We start from the raw sequence: 18,071 nt of genomic DNA on the forward strand, positions 1-18,071 counted from the left end.
AATTTCAACAGAAGCAAGAGGAAGAAATTACCAAAACAATGAGTGATTTTGAACGGCAAGTACGAGGTTTGTTATACGACAAATATAATAAGATCACACATATAGAACCCAAGTACTTATACTTTTAGAAATGATTGACGTGCTGCATATTACAACATGGAATCTATCATATATATATATATATATATATATATATATATATATATATATATATATATTAATTTCTTCCCCAGAAATAGAGGCAAAGTATAAAAAGAAGATGGAGGCTATGAGAGCGGAGCTGGATTTGAGGAGGAAAACAGAAATTCATGAGATAGAGGAGAGGAAGAACGGGCACATCAATACTCTGATGAAGAACCATGAGAAGGCTTTCAGTGACATAAAGAACTACTACAATGACATCACTATCAACAACCTGTCCCTCATTAACTCACTCAAGGTAAGGACTTGGGTAACGGGGGGTACAGCAGTGCATTACTGAACATGACGCGTCACAGTGAAGCAGTGCGTGATTCCTCCAGTGGCAGCGTGTGATATACTGTATCTGGCATCTTTACTGAAGGAGCAAGTTGATGAGAAAAAGAAGAAGGAGGAGAGGATGGAGAAGGAGATGGCAGAGGTGCAGCAGCAGAACAAGCGCCTGACTGAGGCTCTGCAGAAGGCCACCAGCCGGCTGACAGAGCAGGAGAAGCAGCTGGCTAACTATGATATGGACAAAGGCTCCCTAGCGGTGAGTTTATTGCTGAAAGGCTGCTGTAAGCTTCTCAGTGTTGGCTCTGTTTTACTGGCTTTGTCCACATTTTCATTTTGTACTGTTATTGGATATGGACCTCGTGGTATTTGAGAAGGATGAAGTGATACTGATCAAATGTTTAGTTTAAAATCTGCAGCATTTTTTATTTCTAGGTTTTTTCAGTTGAAGTTGGCCAGTAGCTTCAACTACTACAATGAGCAGAAACATGCAAGTGTAAAATAGTGCAGTAGATCTCCGCACTGGGTGGTGTGTTTAAGCTGAAAGATAAAAAAGCAGGTTGGTGAAGTACTGTCTCCCCACAGCGCGCCAAGGCACATCTGAAGATTGCAGAAAAAGAGAATAAGGACCTAAAGTGGGAACATGAAGTGCTAGAACAGAGGTTCGGCAAGGTGAGATGATGTAATTTTGCAGTCCCGAAAACACATATAATTCCATAGGGCAATTTTACCTGATAGAACCTGATTTATGCACTTGGACCCGTACAAAACTTGGCCAAATGTCTCTTCATTTGATCTAAGTTTGGATCAAATGGGATCATATATGATGTGATGGTCAGTTGGAAGATGGTTTTTCCTGAGAGGTGGAAGTAAGTGAGTGGGTCTCCCAGAGGCGATACCACACCGTTTTCTCATTATTGGATAAGTCTTAGAACCAGTTGCTTGAGTGTTATGAAAGTAGCAGCTGTACTCTGTCCAGCGGAGAATCAGCAGACAGTCTTTTCAAGTCATACTGAATGTCAGGGCTGAAGGAATTTTGACAAGCATGTCAAAAGATCAGGATCATGCGCGTCAAAGTCAAGATTTTGGTAACGGGCCAACACATCTCAGGCCAACAGGTCTCCAGGTTCATTGGAGCAGGCCTGTAGGTCCTCAGGTTTAAAGTTAAAACTTAATACCAGTAAGCTACACGAAGTGAAGGAACCCTCACTTGGAATTGTGAGCTATGTAGAAATCAGAATGGCCACTTGCATATCACTAAACAGGCTGTTCCTTGCATTATGTATGATACTGTGTGAATTGAGATGTATTGTTTGAGCCTCCAAACGACTGCTCTGCTCACCCAAACAGGTCCAGGCAGAGAGGGACGAACTGTACCAGAAGTTCACCAAGGCCATTCAGGAGGTGCAGCAGAAGAGCGGCTTTAAAAACTTGCTCCTGGAGAAGAAGCTGGAGGCTCTGGCTGACACCCTGGAGAAGAAGGAAGTTCAGCTGAATGAAGTCCTGTCTGCCTCCAACCTGGACCCCACGGCTCTTAGCGCGGTGAGCCGCAAGCTGGAGGTACAGCTCCCCGCGACCTGCTCCTCGCGTTTGGTCCTCAAGCTCCCAGCATGTTGCAAGACAGCTCATTTCTGATTGTTGGTTTTACCCCTTGGCTGCTGTATAGATAGAAGCCAAACTTTGGGGAGTTGGAGCCGCATTCAGGCTTTGCTTAGCTGGCCTGTGTGTTCTGAAGGCTCTAGGGTGTGTTCACTTCAGCCCAAGAGCTGCCTACACCTGGGCCGGCAGTGAGCTGCTTCCCAGTACCACTGAGATAAAATATTCACTGTTTTCAGTGGATAAAAGCATGATTTAAGGCAATAAATATACAGCATTGTCCGAAAGACCTAGGCAGTCAAAACAAATGTTTTAGGATATTTACCTGTGCAGGGGTGTTGCTGGAGATTTTGGGCCCCATGAAAGCATTTTATATTGGACCCTCCAGTCTAGATCAATCCGGTTATTTTCCAAATTTTTTAGGCCCCTGTCACTCCAAATTCTTCAGAGCCACTGTGACTCACAATTAGTTAATTAACTTAATTAGTTAGATGGTTAGATGGTTGTTGCAAGTACTGGGGTGATTTTTGGAGGGATTTTGGAATGGTTGCGCTGACACTTTTACAGACGTCATATATTTACACTCGCATTAAAATGATTTAAATGCCATTTTGTTTGACTGCCTGTGTAATGCATGTTATCACAACCCAGACGTGTTGCATTGCAGTGTACACTAGTCTAGTCCGTAATTGTATAAAAAAAAAATTTCATTGAGTTGAACATACGTGTATCTCTCTCTTTTCAGGATGTTTTGGACTCTAAGAACCTCGCCATCAAAGACCTGCAGTATGAATTAGCTCGTGCTTGTAAGGTGAGCGTATTGCATCATCATTCTCGCTGCAAAGCTGGGGTTTTCAACTTGGGGAGTGATTACTAAGGGGTACGTCATAAACTGTCATAAACTGTCATATGTTAATACAATCATCTGGTTTTGGACAAAATGAAAAATATTCATGGAGAGTATTAATGACAGGGAGCCCCTAGATCTGGTTTATTTTCATTGGATGGGTCCCTGGTATGAAAAAGGTTAAAAACCCATGCTTTCTTGTCTTGTGTTCAACCCATCAGTAGATGGCGCTAATGTGTTTCTTTACATGAGGAACATGTACGAGCTTTGACAGCCAACTCACCCTGCACCTGTGTCTCCGTGTGTCTTTTTGCTAGGCTCATAATGACTTGCTGCGGACGTGCGAGGCTAAGCTCAGTGCATTTGGGATCCCCGTGGAAGAGCTGGGTTTCAAGCCCCTAGAGAGCAGCGTGGCGGGACAGACTCTGGGCCTGGGGCCTGCTGGGCTTGTGTCCGCCCCGACGTGAGCCGCAGCAGCCCGCCACAGGCATGCGGCCTTTATCGATAGTATTTTGAAATAAAAGTGAACTGTCAGTCTGAGTGATGAGACTGCATTTCATGTAAAGACCCCTCCCACTCAGTCAGCTGACATTTACATGACCCAGAAATTCACTGGGTAGCTTTTCATTCCTGAAAGTGCTGTTTGGGTTGGACTTTGGCTTGCCTCACTGAGGGAGTCCCAGGATAAACATTTGCTTAGATAAAAATAAGCATTATGTGTTACAATCACAAAAAACTAGGCAGAGATAAAAGATAAAGCTGTGATTAAACTGAGTCCCTTTAATTCTGATTTGCAGCAAAGTCTGGGTCTGCTTACCTGACTCTGGTGTAGAAAGTAAGTAAATGATACAGAAATAAATTTGTCCACGCAAATCAAATTACCCGGTTCCTTGGGCCATCTTTGTTGTCTTACATGAATAATTTGGGATGACTGGCACCCTGTAGCCCCAATCACACAGAAGTGCAGGTGCCTGCAGTTCAGGTGACTGTTTAAGAAAGATTTTATTGGCTAATTCTACCTCTTAAGTAATGTGAGATTAAAAGTGGTCATTTTTTTGTTAAACTTCAGGTTCCATTAAGGACAATGAGGCTCTTAAGGAGAAATATGAATTCATTATTTTAACAATTTGTAAATATAAATATACTTAATATTATAGAGTGTTTATTTAAAAAGCCAAACAGTTCTCTGATCTTGTCACAGAAGCAGATCATGCATCACTGAATTTTATCCTTTAAAACCATAAACCAAAAAACAAGCCAGAATTTAGATCACTGATGAAAGTCATTTGGCTATGTGGTTATTTGGGAGTATCGACAGTGGCAAAGTCACAAGGGAAACAGATTCTTTGTCAAATCAAGCCTGAAATCTGACTCAGTGACCAGACATGTTATATTTTGGCACATTATAAAAAGAGCCAATGCATTACAGAAGATCAAGGTTCTTGGAAATGTTGAAACTAACAGGACAAGCAGCAGCACGGTGAATGGTCTTGGTAGCACAGCAGTGGCCATATCACTGCAACGCCTGCAGATGCAGACAGAATGTTCTGGAGGAATCCTGCCTATATTGTCGCCTGGAGTCAATAATAAATTGATCACTATAATAATATAATTATTATTGATAATAATAATAATAGAATACTACTGCTAATCATATAAAGCAATATACGATTTGTGTATCATTTACACTACATGGTTTGATTTAATATTACATTGCAAAACATTCACTTACATTAAGTTTTTTGTGTACCCAGTCCATTGTAGATCTGTTTTCATGATTGTATGTAATTAAACATGAGATTTGGGGATTAGGAGGTCAGTGCCACTGGGAGTGAACAAGCAAACACAGTGGGGAGTGTGACAGCTGCGTGCCCCGGCTGTCCGTTTAGAGATGAAACGTGCTCAGGATGTTCTCCGGGGGCTGCTTAGCGTTGCATCACGGGACACCGGATGGACCTGAATAGCTTCTAAGTAAATCCATAAAAGGCTGAGTTTAAGTTTACATGCTACAATGTTGCCAGTGTTTAGTCAATGCACAGGCTCGGCCCTGTTTTCCAGACCTTTTTCAAAACGTTTCACTAAATTGCGCTCCATAAGGTTCACATTCATGTTGCTTTAGGACATGCTTTTCAGTGGAGCTGGTACTGTGAGATTACTTAAACTGCATATGGGTGCAATTTAAATGAATGCATATGGATTATGCAGAGGGAAACGCTGAAATAGATAGTCATGGCTGCTCCGATTCGGGGGCATATTAATAACCCTGCTGGCACCACGTCGGCTGGACCACGTCGTGTTGGTGTGCGTGGAAATCCGGGGCTCCCAGGGGAGGTAGGTAAAACAAATGCAGTTTATAGTCACTGTACGACTTTGATTGGCGATAGGAATACATTTCCAAATAAATCCATACCTTTCACATGAGATTTTGTCAAGCCGTAATGCATCCCGTTCAGTACATGAAGTCAGACCTTCCACATTTCATCTGTCCTTTCTATCTTAATTGCTAATGGCCATTAAAAGAAAGAAGGAAAAAATGAGAGACTGCTAGTTGTGTTAGGAGGACGGAAATACTGGGAAACTGACTAATTCCTTTTGAAATCTCATCCAGAAAGAGCGCTAAGTTACCCAAGGCTTAACACGAAATGTGGGCTGCCTGGGGGCTGAAGGATTCCACTCAGTGATGCACCTGGGAATCCACTCCGGCAAGCCCCCCCTGGAGGGGGGGCTAAGAGTTTCTGTGGCCGTGGCAACAGCTAGAGCCTACCCGGCCCTCTAGGCCTCCCCAAAACATTCTCTGAGGCCTCTCTGAAGTTAATTAACGCTGCCAATGCAACCCAGGTGGAATATTTTGCATTTTTGAGAGGTTTAAAATGTCCATGGAATTAAAACCTGATTTTACGTTAAGCTGTCTGCTCAGGCATAGAGGGATAATATTATCTGTGAGAAACAAAAACTGAAATCTGTAATTCTCTCATCTGAAATTACTAACATGGACGTCACAACAGGATGAAAAAATGTCACCATTTAAGAGTGCTGGAAAAATCCTGACGTTAATCCCAATGACTCAGCTGTTGCAGAGTGACCGTGTAGTGCATCAACTTAAAAGTATGTTCTTCCTTCCCCAAATTGTTACCCAATTAAGCTGCCTTTGGAACAGGATATGAGGCGTCTATGCATGAATTCCCTCCACAGAAAACCCCGGAAGACTGATTTTGCTCTGGGAAATTACCAGTGAAGGGCCCCTCAATGTCTTTTCCCCTCGCTCTTCACTGACTCTGCTTCAAACCCGTACAGATCTCACTGGCGGAGTGTGGCATCCTGTTCCAGTGCTGAAACTTCAGGAATAATAATAATAATAATAACTTCATCACCTGCTGTGATTGTATACTGCTGCCTTTTGTAGAAACATATGATTTGCTGTTTGCTCCTCTGTGCCCCATTAGTGACCAGATGAAGTTACGTTCTGACATGCTCTTTGAGCCTATTCTTACACTGATATGAAACATATAGCTTGGACTGATATCTCACATCGCTGGGCTTAATTTCATTAGTGCCAGAGTGGACAACTAAGAATCACCTCAAGCCAAGGAAGACAGATGCTGAGTGGCAGACAGACTTTAACAGAGAGGCGTTTTAGGCAGTAGGAGAATATGGCCGTGGCTTTCTGGTTAAGCTGCTTCCATCTGAGATGTTCGCTCCTTGGTTGTATTTGGTAGTGTGTCGGTCGCTGTCAGTAGTGACTGGGAATACCGCTCTTTCTCTGGCATCTCATCATGCAGTGCTTTCGACTTGTGCAGGCTGCCCTCATCTTTGGTTTTATGATTATGCAATTTTGTTAAAAGCTTGTGGATGTTCTGGGTCAGAGGGGTGCGGTACCCTGAGATAAGGCTGAGGATGATGCAGGCTCCAAATTCCTAGTGCGTGCTCTCCAGTTGTAATAATTTCTAAATTAAAATAATTTAAAAACATGTTCCTCTTTTTAAAAGTTGTAATAGATACTGTATTTCCAGTATCCTACTACGAGCTCCTGGACCACCCGTAGCTGTACACCAGCCCGGGTGGGTGAACGCGCGCCGCTTCAATAAAATTGGCCTTGTGTTTGGCTCCCTCTTCTGGGCAGAAGAAATTGCGACGCCAGTGATTAAAAAAAAAAATCACGAATGAATTGTGTGAACGCGTCCATGCTTTTCTGCATTTGCATATTAACAAATATGCCTCACAGTTCTTGGGTTGGCTGGTCGAACCCCACCCCTGATATTTATGTTTTTATATTCTGCTTATGTTTGTATAGGTTTTCTCCCACTGTACAAAAACTTGCAATTAGGTGAGCTGATTTGTGAATTGTGAATATGTGTATGTACCCTGAAATGGACTAGCATCCTGTCCAAATGTGCCATTCCCGGGCTTCTGGGAATAGCCTGCACCCTCAGTGTGACCCTGTACTATATAAGTGGTTATGGAAGATGAATGTTGTGTTACTGTTTTGACAAACGTACACTCAGCGGCCACTTGATTAGGTGCACCTGCTGGCTAATGCAATCGGCCTGCTCCTGCAAACCGCAAAGCACATGCCTGCAGCTGAGGGTGTGCAGCATGCAGACGGGATCTGGAGGTTCAGTCGCTGTGCAGCTAAGCATTAGAATGCAGAAGATGCCTGATCTAACAGCTAATAGCTAAGTCGAGCTAACAGGAAGGCCGCCCCTACAAAAAGCACTACAGGGACATGCAGAAAGGCTCAAATCTGCGGTTTTAGAGATTAAAAGGGTGGTACTGTGTGGATGTACCTAATAAACTGTCCAACGAGAGTTAGCGGATATTTTTAGTGAGTACCTTTATTGTGACTGATACGATGCTAGATACAGATGGCATTTAAACTGTTGTATTTTGAGACCAAGCCTTCAGTGCGAACTGTCTCCCCCCCCCCCCCCCCAAAAAAAAACGGATATTCCTGGTGCATCTGATGTCAGCAGTAATCTAGTGCTATTACACAAATTCCTGTGGAGGAGGAGAACCTGATGCTTAACCCCCACCCCCCAAACCGGGCAAGACAGCAGGAAGGAACTCAGCTAGCCCAGCGAGAAAGTAGGAGAATACGAAGTGTGGGCATATGCAGCCCTCAAAGCCCTCTTTTCAACCTTAACACTCTCTTCACATTTCAACTGCAAAGAAATACTATGGTTTTGTGTACAAGTTTAAGGTTAGGTTATATTCATGAACAACCCATACATTTTTTCGTACACATTCTGTAAAAGAAGTGGGACATCCGACAGAAACTCTGGGATTATATCGAATGAAACATTTTACGTAATTTCAGTACACGTCTGATTAATATTCACTAACAGATATCAGTGTATACAATCCAGGGAATCCAGCATGCTTACCACACACACACACACACACACACACACATGCACAAACATACAGACACAGAAAGACACACACAAACGAAGACAGACACACACAGACACATAGAAGGACAGACATTCACACACATACAGACACAGAATGATCCACACAGACAGACAAACATAGATATGAAACATTTTACATAATTTCAGTACACATCCGATTAATATTCACTCAACACATATCAGTGTATACAATCCAGTGTGAAACTGTAAGTAATAAATTCTACTCATAATAAAACAAATGAAAGAGAATATGTTTCTTTACATCCCTGCTCTATAATCACTTACTCAGTCGCAGTGAGCCCAGAGTCCATCCCGGGAGAGACGAGGCTTGGATGGGGGACACCTTGGGTAAGAATGCTAACCCATATTTGTTACGTTTTGTTTTAAAATAACTAGCAGAACCATACTGATTGGGATATTACATTACAAACACAACAAATAGTGCATTTCATACCAAATTGCCATGCTCTGTGTTCAATAGGGAGAAAAGGATTTGCTTTGTATAGATTTGATCATTTTAAATAAAATATCTGAATACATATGTGGTATAGCACGCAGTACTGTTGTCCAGGACTGGGGGTTTGAATCCTGCCTCTATGTTTGGAATTTGCAAGTTTTTCCTGTGTTGTGTGCTTTTCCTCCCGCAGTTCAGAGATATGTAATTAAACACAAACCTGTTCCCGTCTGTGTCCTGTGATGAACAGACAGGGCATTCCCCTGCCTTATTCCTTGTGTTTCCTTGGATATGCTGCAAGTATGATCCTGTTCTAGATAAGTCCTTGGAAGAAGGAGGGATGAATATTTGAACATGACACATCTCTATTTAAATAACTCCTTCTGGACGTTTGTGGTGCAGATAAAATTCTAAATCGAAAATTGCGAATTTGATGCGGTCTGTTTGGTCTTCTGGAGCCGCCGTACGTCGCTCCTAGAACTTCAGCGTGACAGCAGAAAACTGCGTACAGTATGCGCTTGCGTAAGCGTAACGTGCATTTCTGTTTACAGAAACTGTGATTTAGTTACAAAATCGGTGTCAGTTAACGTGGAGAATAATGGAACCAGTTATAAAGTTGAATCCCGGTAAAAGCTTAATGGTTTATGTTATTGCAAGTTCTTGCAGGTTACAAGTTGACATTTCACCCATATTTGCGTGCACTGTTTTGAAATCCGTCGATTATGTCATGAATAACCCATAAGTTTTTTCCATATACATTCTGTAGGAGCGACAAAGTGGGACATCCGACAAAAAGTCTGGGATTATATTGAAGCTAACAATTTAGCCCACTTTCCAAGACCAGTTCATAACCGAATCCCAAACTTCAAGGTAGGCTGTTATAACTAAACAATATTATTTGAGTAAATGTCGAAACTGGTATTGTGACACTTTTTACAGTCTCATTCTTTTAGTAAGACGTTATTTACTGAGAGACATCACGTAATTTATACCGGAATATTAGATAATACAGTAATATTTTTGCGCTAGCATTGGCGATGCCGGTAATATTAGATACAGTTTTAATTTCGCAAGACATTTTAATGGAAACCGGCTGACATAACTCACGAATGTAGATTACTAATCGGGTCTTTAGCAATTGTTTAGGAAATTAAATACCAGCAGACAGCGCTTGGGTCCGAGGGTGGAAACATGAAAACAAATGCGAGTGTAATTATTGCATGGGTCATTTCCCGTGGACTGTATGTTGCACCTGAAATAGGGAGCTGGCTCGGCTGGTGACAGGCTCCCAGCCCTGGCCGAGTTCAAGTGCAGCAAGGTGGTGAAGGTTAACCCAGACAGACCTCAGCAGCAGGCCCGCTATGTGACCCTGGCCGTAAGTTCGCTCTCTCTGCGCTCTTGCTGTAACGCAGGGGGCTCACTGCGCCTGCGCCGCCGTCGCCGACCTCGAGTCGTTCCACCGAACGAGCGAGGTGAAGGTGGACCCCGATAAACCGCTAGAAGGCGCTCGTCTAGCGGTCCTTCAGGTAATTCATGGCGTTATCGAAATATGGCCACTGTTGCGTGCGGCTTATCCCCATTATTGATGGGGACTACCTCCATCTATGGCACTGTAGCCCTCTCCCTTAAGGCTTTAATTACTCTGGTTACATCCTGATCTGATTTCCCCACTGGGTTTTGTCGAGGTGGAATCCTTAAAATCCAAGCTTTCATAATATCGTCTGTTAACTCATTCTTCAGGCATATAACACATAGTGATTCATCTGGGTCAAGAAACTGATTAATTCTGTACATACCCCATTAAATTGTCTTTATTTCCAGGCAAGAAAAACATTACTAGTTCCAACCCCCCGTCTGCGTGCTGGACTGTTCAACCGGATTGTCCCTCCCCAGGGAGCAAGCAAGGAGGACCTTCATGTGTGTTCCACTTCTCAGGTAAACCCCAGCCCCTCCCCCCCCCCAAGAGCTTGCACAACATTGCAGGATGTGTGACGTCTGTATCTTTGCCTTAGTGATGTGTCCCATTCCTGAATTCGCTCAGGGGGTGAAGGACTTCAGCGTGCCGGTCGGCCTGGAAGCGAAAGTGAGGGTTGACTTGGTCGTGGTTGGGTCGGTGGCTGTGTCTGAGAAAGGTGAAATGCTCAGGAGTGCTAATTCGGTAAAATATATGAGGCACAGGGGGGTCATAATGCTACTTTTTCTTAATTTTGGGGTCATTTCCTTGAATTAATCAGGCTATCGGATTGGAAAAGGAGAAGGCTATGCTGATATGGAATACGCCATGATGGTGTCCATGGAAGCCATTAGCAGTGCTACTGTGGTCGTCACTGTTGTTCATGACTGTCAGGTCAGTATGATTGGCTGTGGGGTTTTTTCTGTTTTTTTTTTTTTAATTCCCTCAGTGTTTCTTTGGGAAATGGCAGAAGTTTGGGTTACAGGTTAAATAATCCCATTTTACTCATAAAAAAGAAAGATCTGTAACTAGATAATTAACTTTAACCAAAGGAATTGAATCTCCTGTACTCTTTGCCCCCCAGCGAGCAAATCCAACGTTCTAGAAATGAAAACCCAACATAATCCGCTTACCACAGACAAATTTAGAAAGGCACTCTCTTTCTGTGCCCAACAACAAATCATCCGCAGCAGATGGTTTCCCTGCTGAATTTTATAAACATTTTTGGCATTAGTATCAGCACTTTTCACCAAAATGGTTCATGAAATAAATTCTTTAGTTGCTACAAAGCAGCACATGAATACTACACTCCAGTTCTGAGTTGAATCCCAGCAAAGACTCAGGCATTTAATATAGATGCCCTGTAAAGAATCAGCCAGAATGAACATCCAGTTGGTCTTCCACCTGGGATTCAATAACCTCCATTTGCATTGGAGGTTAAACCCTAGAATGAAGTGAACTACACTTCAATAACAAAAACCGGTGGTATGTAGATCTGGATCCGTATGTGGAAGGCTGTGGGTTCAAATCCCAATTGAGTGAATCAAATCACCGTTGGGCCCTCTGTGTTTCTGCTGGTAACATTTCTCCATGGCAGCACAACATGGCAAAAAGCATCTAGCAAACCAGTCAAACATCTAATCCAACGCCTTGGTGACTTGCTTGGGAAGCCCAAGTTCCGCCCCCACCCCCCATGCACGCATTACGGAATTCAGTTGGTTAACAGCACTAATAGGATATTTTACAATGTCATTCAGCAGATGCTCTTAAAAGGCTCAAATAAAATTAGCTTACTTAGGTATTTTCCTAGGAAAAGAAAGACAGATGAGGTAGGTAAACAGAGCAGGCATTGAGTTAGGTGGGGGGGGGGGGCAGCGACACATCTCCCTCCTCCCTCTCGTATACCCCATTCACACTGAAACCCGCTAATATATGACTGCGTCACTGTTATGGTGTTGTGGGAGCTAATGGTAAAGCCGGTCCCGTGCTGTTGTGGTAGCATTAGCGGTAACAGTCTGACACACTCCTGTGTGAATGTGAAACCGTAACTGATCACTTCTTCCCCTTTATTTGCTACATTGATATCAGTGGGCTGTACACGACAGGCGTTACTTTACCTTTATGGAATCGGAAATGTATCTGTCCCGTGTTGGTTTTCCTGAAACGTTAATTGGTTTTGTATGTGAAAGAGGTTCACACAACAGGAGAGACACATGCAGTTAGGCTGAGTCAGATGCACAGTTAGGCTGAGACAGCTAGGCTGCTTGCAGTGCAGTTAGACTGAGGCACAAGCAGCTGGGCTGTGTGCTGTGCAGTTAGGCTGAGTCACATATGCAGTTAGGCTGTGTGCAGTGCAGTTAGGCTGTTACGTTGCTAAGTGAAACACTGGAGCAAACTGTTCAGGATATAATTCAGCAACTGCTAAAAAAAACAATGTACTTATAACTGTCACTGAAAAATAACTAGCCTATATTCATCCATCATTCTATACATTTTCTGTAACCGCTTATCCAATTCAGAGTCGCAGGAACTAGCCTCTAATTAATATAATTATTAAGTGTTTGTTTACCTATATAGAAAGAGAGCGAATGTGCCTTTGTTCAACAATAATAATAATTAACAAAACATTTGAACAGCGGTGGTCTGATATCTCCCTTTTTTGTTCAGTAATACCCCCCTCCCCTCCACACACACAGACATTGCCCCCATGCCGAACCCCTTGATCCACAGGAAACACTGACCCTTAAGCAGAGGCTTGACCCCATTTGCTTCCTGGACACTGGCTGGTCCTCCTTTCTGATTCTCACTAATACGCTGCTTTGGACTGTAGCATCTGCTAAATGAATAACTGTAAAAATCGAAGAGGTCTGGTTGTGCCAAATTATCAAATGCTGTTAACTTCTGGACATGGTAAATTGTTTGTGTTCAGTGATTATCTTCAGCTGTATCCATGGTTATTGTCCAAATGGACTTTCTCCCAGATCTAACTGACTGCTGAATGGTCTGGAAAAGCCTAGCTATGTCTGCTGTTCTGCCAGGGTTGGGGGGGGGGGTGAAGTCACCTTTCACCCAAACTTCAAAACAGAATCTCAGTTTTAAAATGCTTAAACAATACTCTGAATATAGGATGCGTTTGTGGTCGGCATCAGGATGGGGGAGGATGTGTGGCAAAGCCACAAATAATTTCTGGAAATAAATGTGCTAATGCGTTTATTATCATTATTTTATTACTACTACTACTACTATTACTGCTTGTTGTTATTGTGTCATTATTATCACTGCTGTGGGCCAGGTCTCCTCGCTGAACCTCCTATCCCCATGTTGTATGTTTACACAGTCTGACACTCGTAACTTTAAACAGTACAATCCCAGGTGTGTGTTTATATATTTATGTCCATTCATTCTGTGCTTACGTTGTGTGTATTATCTGATGCTGTCTATAACTGCCTTTGTAACCCTGAGAATTCTCTTCGTGGCATCAATAAAGCTTATCTTATCTTGTTGGTATGATGTTGGTTTGTTTCCAATCAATCAATCTAACCTGGTTACTTTAGGTAGTGTGTTTAGTATGTAGCTTAACATTACCATTTTTACAGGTGGTTGATATTCCAGAAGAACTCATAGAAAAGCACGACCTCACAGTGGATTATATCCTGACCCCGACCAGAGTTATCCAGACAGAGTGCAAATGGCCCAAACCTCAGGGCATAATCTGGACCAAGGTGACGCTTCAGCTCTTCATGTTCCACCAATAACCGCTTTGGAATCCCTGCTTACTGTTGTGTTTTTCCCTTTTGAAACTCTAGAAGGCATTGAAGTTGCGGATGAGCACAGTATTTGGCAGCCTGTAACGTCTACAAGTGTTTCCCAATCTGGTCCTTGGGGACCCACAGACAGTCCATGTTTTTGCTCCCTCCCAGGGAGCATTAGTGTGGACTGTCTGACAAGGAGCTCAGAGGGGGCAAAAACGTGTACCGGCTATGGGTCCTTGGGGACTGGATTGAGAAACACTGATCTAGAATATTCACTGTGCTCTGGGGCTGAGCACTGAAAAGCCTCGGAGACCTTTAGATGATTGGGCAGGAAGGGGATGAGTAATGTTCAAGCGTGTTCACCCGGGTGAGCGTGGCGTGTCTCATGGAAAAGGGTGGTCAGAAGGGCAAAATAAAAACAATAGACTCGTATATCCTGTGCAAATGTCTCTGTAATCAGAGTTTGTCTTTACTTCTTGATCCTACTGTTCTTCTCACTTTAACAGCTTCACCTCTTCACTGGAACTTTTTTTTCTGTTGGATGGGGGATAATGTGTGTTTTATAGATAGAGATGAATCAGTAAAGAACCGTCAAGGCCCACAAATACAGTGGAGTATTTCCTGTTGTGTGTAAACTATGTGAATGACTTATTAGCATTCAGTTCGTAATTAATGCCAGAAATGACCTGTGTTGTTTTCTGCTGCTCGGTCTGTGGGAATGTCTTGAAGGAGGCTTTAAAAAGCAGTGAATGCACATTTGACACGACTTTTGTTTTATTTCTTTGACCTTCTTCCACTAGCTGAACGCTGACATGTTAGAGAGGATCCCCGTCCTTCAGAAGCTGCGTGCCCTGGAGCAGAAGTCTGGGAAAGATGTGTCACTGGGGAGGGCCGATTTGCGGGGGGAGGTGGTGCGGCCAGGAGGAGGGCGTACCGACGCCGGCGTGGACGACAGAGCCGTCAACACGCTGCACCTAGGTGGTGTCCCTGCTGGGCTACGTGTCAGTGAGCTGAAACGCAGTCTGCAGGAACGGGGTGCCCTACCACAGAGGCTCATCTGGCAGGGAGCTAACGGCAGGGCTTTTCTGGACTATGGTGACCACGAGAAGGCCCAGGCCGCACTAACCGCCCTACAGGCACTGTCCATCAATGGTCACAACATGCAAGTGGCATTCGCTAGGGGTCAGAGAAGCAGGAGAAGACCTGGGGTGCCACAGAGGACTGGGAAGGTGACCGAAAGCCAGACTCCCAACTGGTCACTAAAACGCTCATGAACAGCCATTCAGTGGGGGCTACAGATGGCTGCTGATGCAGCTTGGGCAGAGCTTGGGTGGAGCTTGGGCGGCGTCCTCCTTTAGGATGACTGGTAGGGAGATATTTAAAGAACGATGGAGAAGGTGTTTAATCAGATGGTATTAATTTAAAGCCTGGTTTATTGTTGTGGTTCTTCATACACAATCATGCTGGCAGACTGCCATCTTCTCAGCTGTTATCTGAATTTTGACAGTGCTCATATACATCTGCTTTCCGAAAAAATAGCCCGTGGAACAGCTTAGCCTGGCAATCTCTGAGAAAAGCAGTGCTATGAAGTTATCTCACACATTACACAGTGTGCCTAGTGTATTGTCACAGGTAGGGGAGTAATGACGAGCACAGCCGGCATGAGCAGGGCATGTAATTTGAATTAGCACCCAACTGCATAGAAGGGTACAATTTGTATGTCTCTTGTCAAGATTTCAGTTAAGCAAATAAATCTGTGGTTTGGTTGAACTTCTGTTGCTTATTAAAGTTTTTTTTTTGGTCCATTTCAGTCCCCAGTGTCCATTCAGGTGCTGCCTAAACACGGTTAAATTAAAATGTTACATTAAGACGGACTACATGAGCTTATTGTCCTGTTTAGCTGTGCGAGCGGAGACAGACGCCCCAGGAGCACCGTCAGCTGCTGGTCGGGGGGATGTCCCTGGTCTGGGCCGGCAGTCCCTTCCCCGCCCCGGCTGCCAGCATACCTGTAGCAGCAGGGCCAGCAGAGGGCTGTCGTTCTGTCAGGCGGCTGATGGATGAGCGAATCGCGTGTCTGCTTTGTTAAACAGATCCAGGCTTTTTTTTTTTTTTAATAGCGGCCTCATCCGCCTTGGTGAACGACCGTGGGCTGAGAGCAGGAATGTCAGCCCCAGGCCTCGGCCAAGATGCTCTGTCTAACGTCATAAGCGGGACCTGATGTGTGGTCTCCAGCCCCCCCCACCACCGCAGCCCCTGTGTGCATACATGGGAATTTCACCAAGTTCAGCAACTGGTCCCTACCAACTCAGCATTGCATAACACTGACGCCTGGTGGGAGATCAAAACGGGAATGCTTCTGATTCACGAAAACTTGCGTAGAAAAGGTCAAACGCCCATTTATAAAGAGCTTGTTCATTTTTGTGGAAATCAATTTCAATCGTTTCCAGAGATTGTTGTAGCTAACAGAAGCCTTATTCAGAAAGATGTCTTTAAATTATTTTCTAAAGAATTAAGTTTTTTTTTTAATAAAAGGCTCTTTAGTTTTGTTTACTAACCCTGTATAATTCTAGTTATTGACAAATGTATAGTTTATGAAAGCTGCTGGAGTAAAAAATGCATTTTGATTCAGTGCATAAGCTGGCCATATGATCTGTATTGCAGAGAAAATAATTTACATGATCATGCTACATTGTTACAACTTAAAAAATTAAATCTCTTTTAAAGAACGTTTCATAAACTGGATTAGGCACGACTGGAGGATATGGACCTAACCTTTATGAAACACCCTCCATGTGAGACATGTTATTACTAACCATTTTCTTAAAAAATAACTTAAATTCTGTTTTTGTTGCTTGTTTGTAATGTGGGGTTACGGTTAAATTTTAACCGTCGGTAATCGAAAATGAAATAGTTTAAAATTGTAACACTTAAGTTGTTTCTAGGTTTGTATAGCACAAAGCACAGGCAAAATTCTATTAAACCCTGTAGTACAATTACAGTTACTGTAAATGATACATATTCTCTAAATTCTTAGAAAATTAAGTTTTAAATGAATTTTAATGGATTTGATTAATTTATATCTGACCTGCCTGAAATTGCAACAGATATCCAAGAACACTTTAGGAGTAAGCCTACATTTGTTTATTTACATGATTACCTGCTTTTCCGTCGTAGTTAACTGTTCCTTTAGTTATACGCGGGATTTTTAGAATAAGACTGAAGCGCAGTTTGTAAATCACAGGATACAATCTTGGTGCTTAGCAATTAACATTAAAATGGGAACTGCAAAGCTATCAAAAATGATAAATCATCGCCGTCCTACGTCCACTAAAAAAGAACGTCCTGTATCTATATATTTAATCGAGTAAACATCACGTCCAAGATGTCATGTTTGAAAACTACCAGTTTGTGGTTAAAATATGCCAGTGGGAGAGGAAGGAGTGGGTACAGCGGGGGTCAAGCGCTACTCCCACTTGCAGCGCGCAATCTGATACAAATGTTACTCCCTGTTACTCCCGCTTTCGTAGCTGGCGTTGATTTGTTGCGGGTTAATTGCAACATAGCGCAATTCAAACAATGTCTAACGTGTAATATATTTCGTCGTATAATCGATAAAAAAAACATCGCACTTTTGGTCAGTATCACTCTGATGCTACTCTGGCTGAATTAAGCTTAATTTGAGAAGGCGGCCTCTTTGACTATAATGAAGATAAACTTCTTTAGCGTAAGAGGTACGTAGCTTTTGGTCAATTACAGGAGTCGCTCAGTATTAAAATACGCTATACGTTATATGTTGGAGAATATGGGAAATTACAGTTTAAAATAAATAAATAAATAAATAAATAAATAAATGTAGCTTATGAAAAAATACCGAAAACCGGTTGAAGATCTGGGGACTGGGCTATAAATTCAATGGACTGGCCTATAAATTCAATGGAAGTCTGTTTTGGCAGCTTCAGTTTTACGCCGTCGAAGTGGATTTTATTGACGAGGCACGGGAATTAAAGGCCCAGCTGTATGCTAAAAGTAGATACACCCGGCCCCCAACATCTCCTGTGATAGGTAAACAAGAAAGGGAAAACATGTA

General features: G+C 43.0%; 2 protein-coding genes across 5 annotated transcripts in view; both read left to right on the forward strand.

Annotated features, from left to right (window-relative positions):
* The window catches only part of gas8 (growth arrest-specific 8), an 8,422-nt gene extending 4,968 nt beyond the window's left edge, over positions 1 to 3,454 (forward strand). For both annotated transcript variants that reach the window (XM_072718372.1, XM_023790317.2), the window contains exons 5-11: positions 12 to 66; positions 234 to 439; positions 563 to 730; positions 1,057 to 1,143; positions 1,822 to 2,031; positions 2,813 to 2,878; positions 3,232 to 3,454. In XM_072718372.1, the coding sequence (XP_072574473.1) occupies positions 12 to 66; positions 234 to 439; positions 563 to 730; positions 1,057 to 1,143; positions 1,822 to 2,031; positions 2,813 to 2,878; positions 3,232 to 3,381 (942 nt within the window). In that variant the 3' untranslated portion in view covers positions 3,382 to 3,454. The remainder of the gene's footprint in view (positions 1 to 11; positions 67 to 233; positions 440 to 562; positions 731 to 1,056; positions 1,144 to 1,821; positions 2,032 to 2,812; positions 2,879 to 3,231) is intronic.
* Positions 3,455 to 9,239: 5,785 nt separating this feature from the next.
* mthfsd (methenyltetrahydrofolate synthetase domain containing) lies at positions 9,240 to 15,754 on the forward strand. 3 transcript variants are annotated; one of them, XM_023845579.2, is made up of 8 exons: positions 9,240 to 9,301; positions 9,546 to 9,649; positions 10,192 to 10,305; positions 10,601 to 10,714; positions 10,821 to 10,911; positions 11,014 to 11,126; positions 13,829 to 13,954; positions 14,785 to 15,754. In XM_023845579.2, the coding sequence occupies exons 1-8, from the start codon at positions 9,292 to 9,294 to the stop codon at positions 15,256 to 15,258; spliced, it is 1,146 nt and encodes a 381-aa protein (XP_023701347.1). In that variant the 5' UTR covers positions 9,240 to 9,291; the 3' UTR covers positions 15,259 to 15,754. The 3 variants fall into 3 exon arrangements, with proteins under 3 accessions (XP_023701347.1, XP_023701346.1, XP_023701345.1); XM_023845578.2 differs by lacking the exon at positions 10,192 to 10,305 and adding an exon at positions 10,041 to 10,154 and having other exon boundaries at positions 9,266 to 9,405; XM_023845577.2 differs by having other exon boundaries at positions 9,266 to 9,405.
* Positions 15,755 to 18,071: the final 2,317 nt, after the last annotated feature.

The sequence above is a fragment of the Paramormyrops kingsleyae genome, chromosome 11 (genome assembly GCF_048594095.1).
Source record: "Paramormyrops kingsleyae isolate MSU_618 chromosome 11, PKINGS_0.4, whole genome shotgun sequence".
Classification (NCBI taxonomy): domain Eukaryota; kingdom Metazoa; phylum Chordata; class Actinopteri; order Osteoglossiformes; family Mormyridae; genus Paramormyrops; species Paramormyrops kingsleyae.

Bases quoted from the DNA above. Each gene is read 5' to 3' on its own strand.
- mthfsd (XM_023845578.2), top strand. From the start codon at position 9,378: ATGGAACCAGTTATAAAGTTGAATCCCG. The intron at 9,650-10,040 runs GTAGGCTGTTAT...CACCTGAAATAG, and splicing joins ACCGAATCCCAAACTTCAAG to GGAGCTGGCTCGGCTGGTGA. The intron at 10,155-10,600 runs GTAAGTTCGCTC...CTTTATTTCCAG, and splicing joins CCCGCTATGTGACCCTGGCC to GCAAGAAAAACATTACTAGT.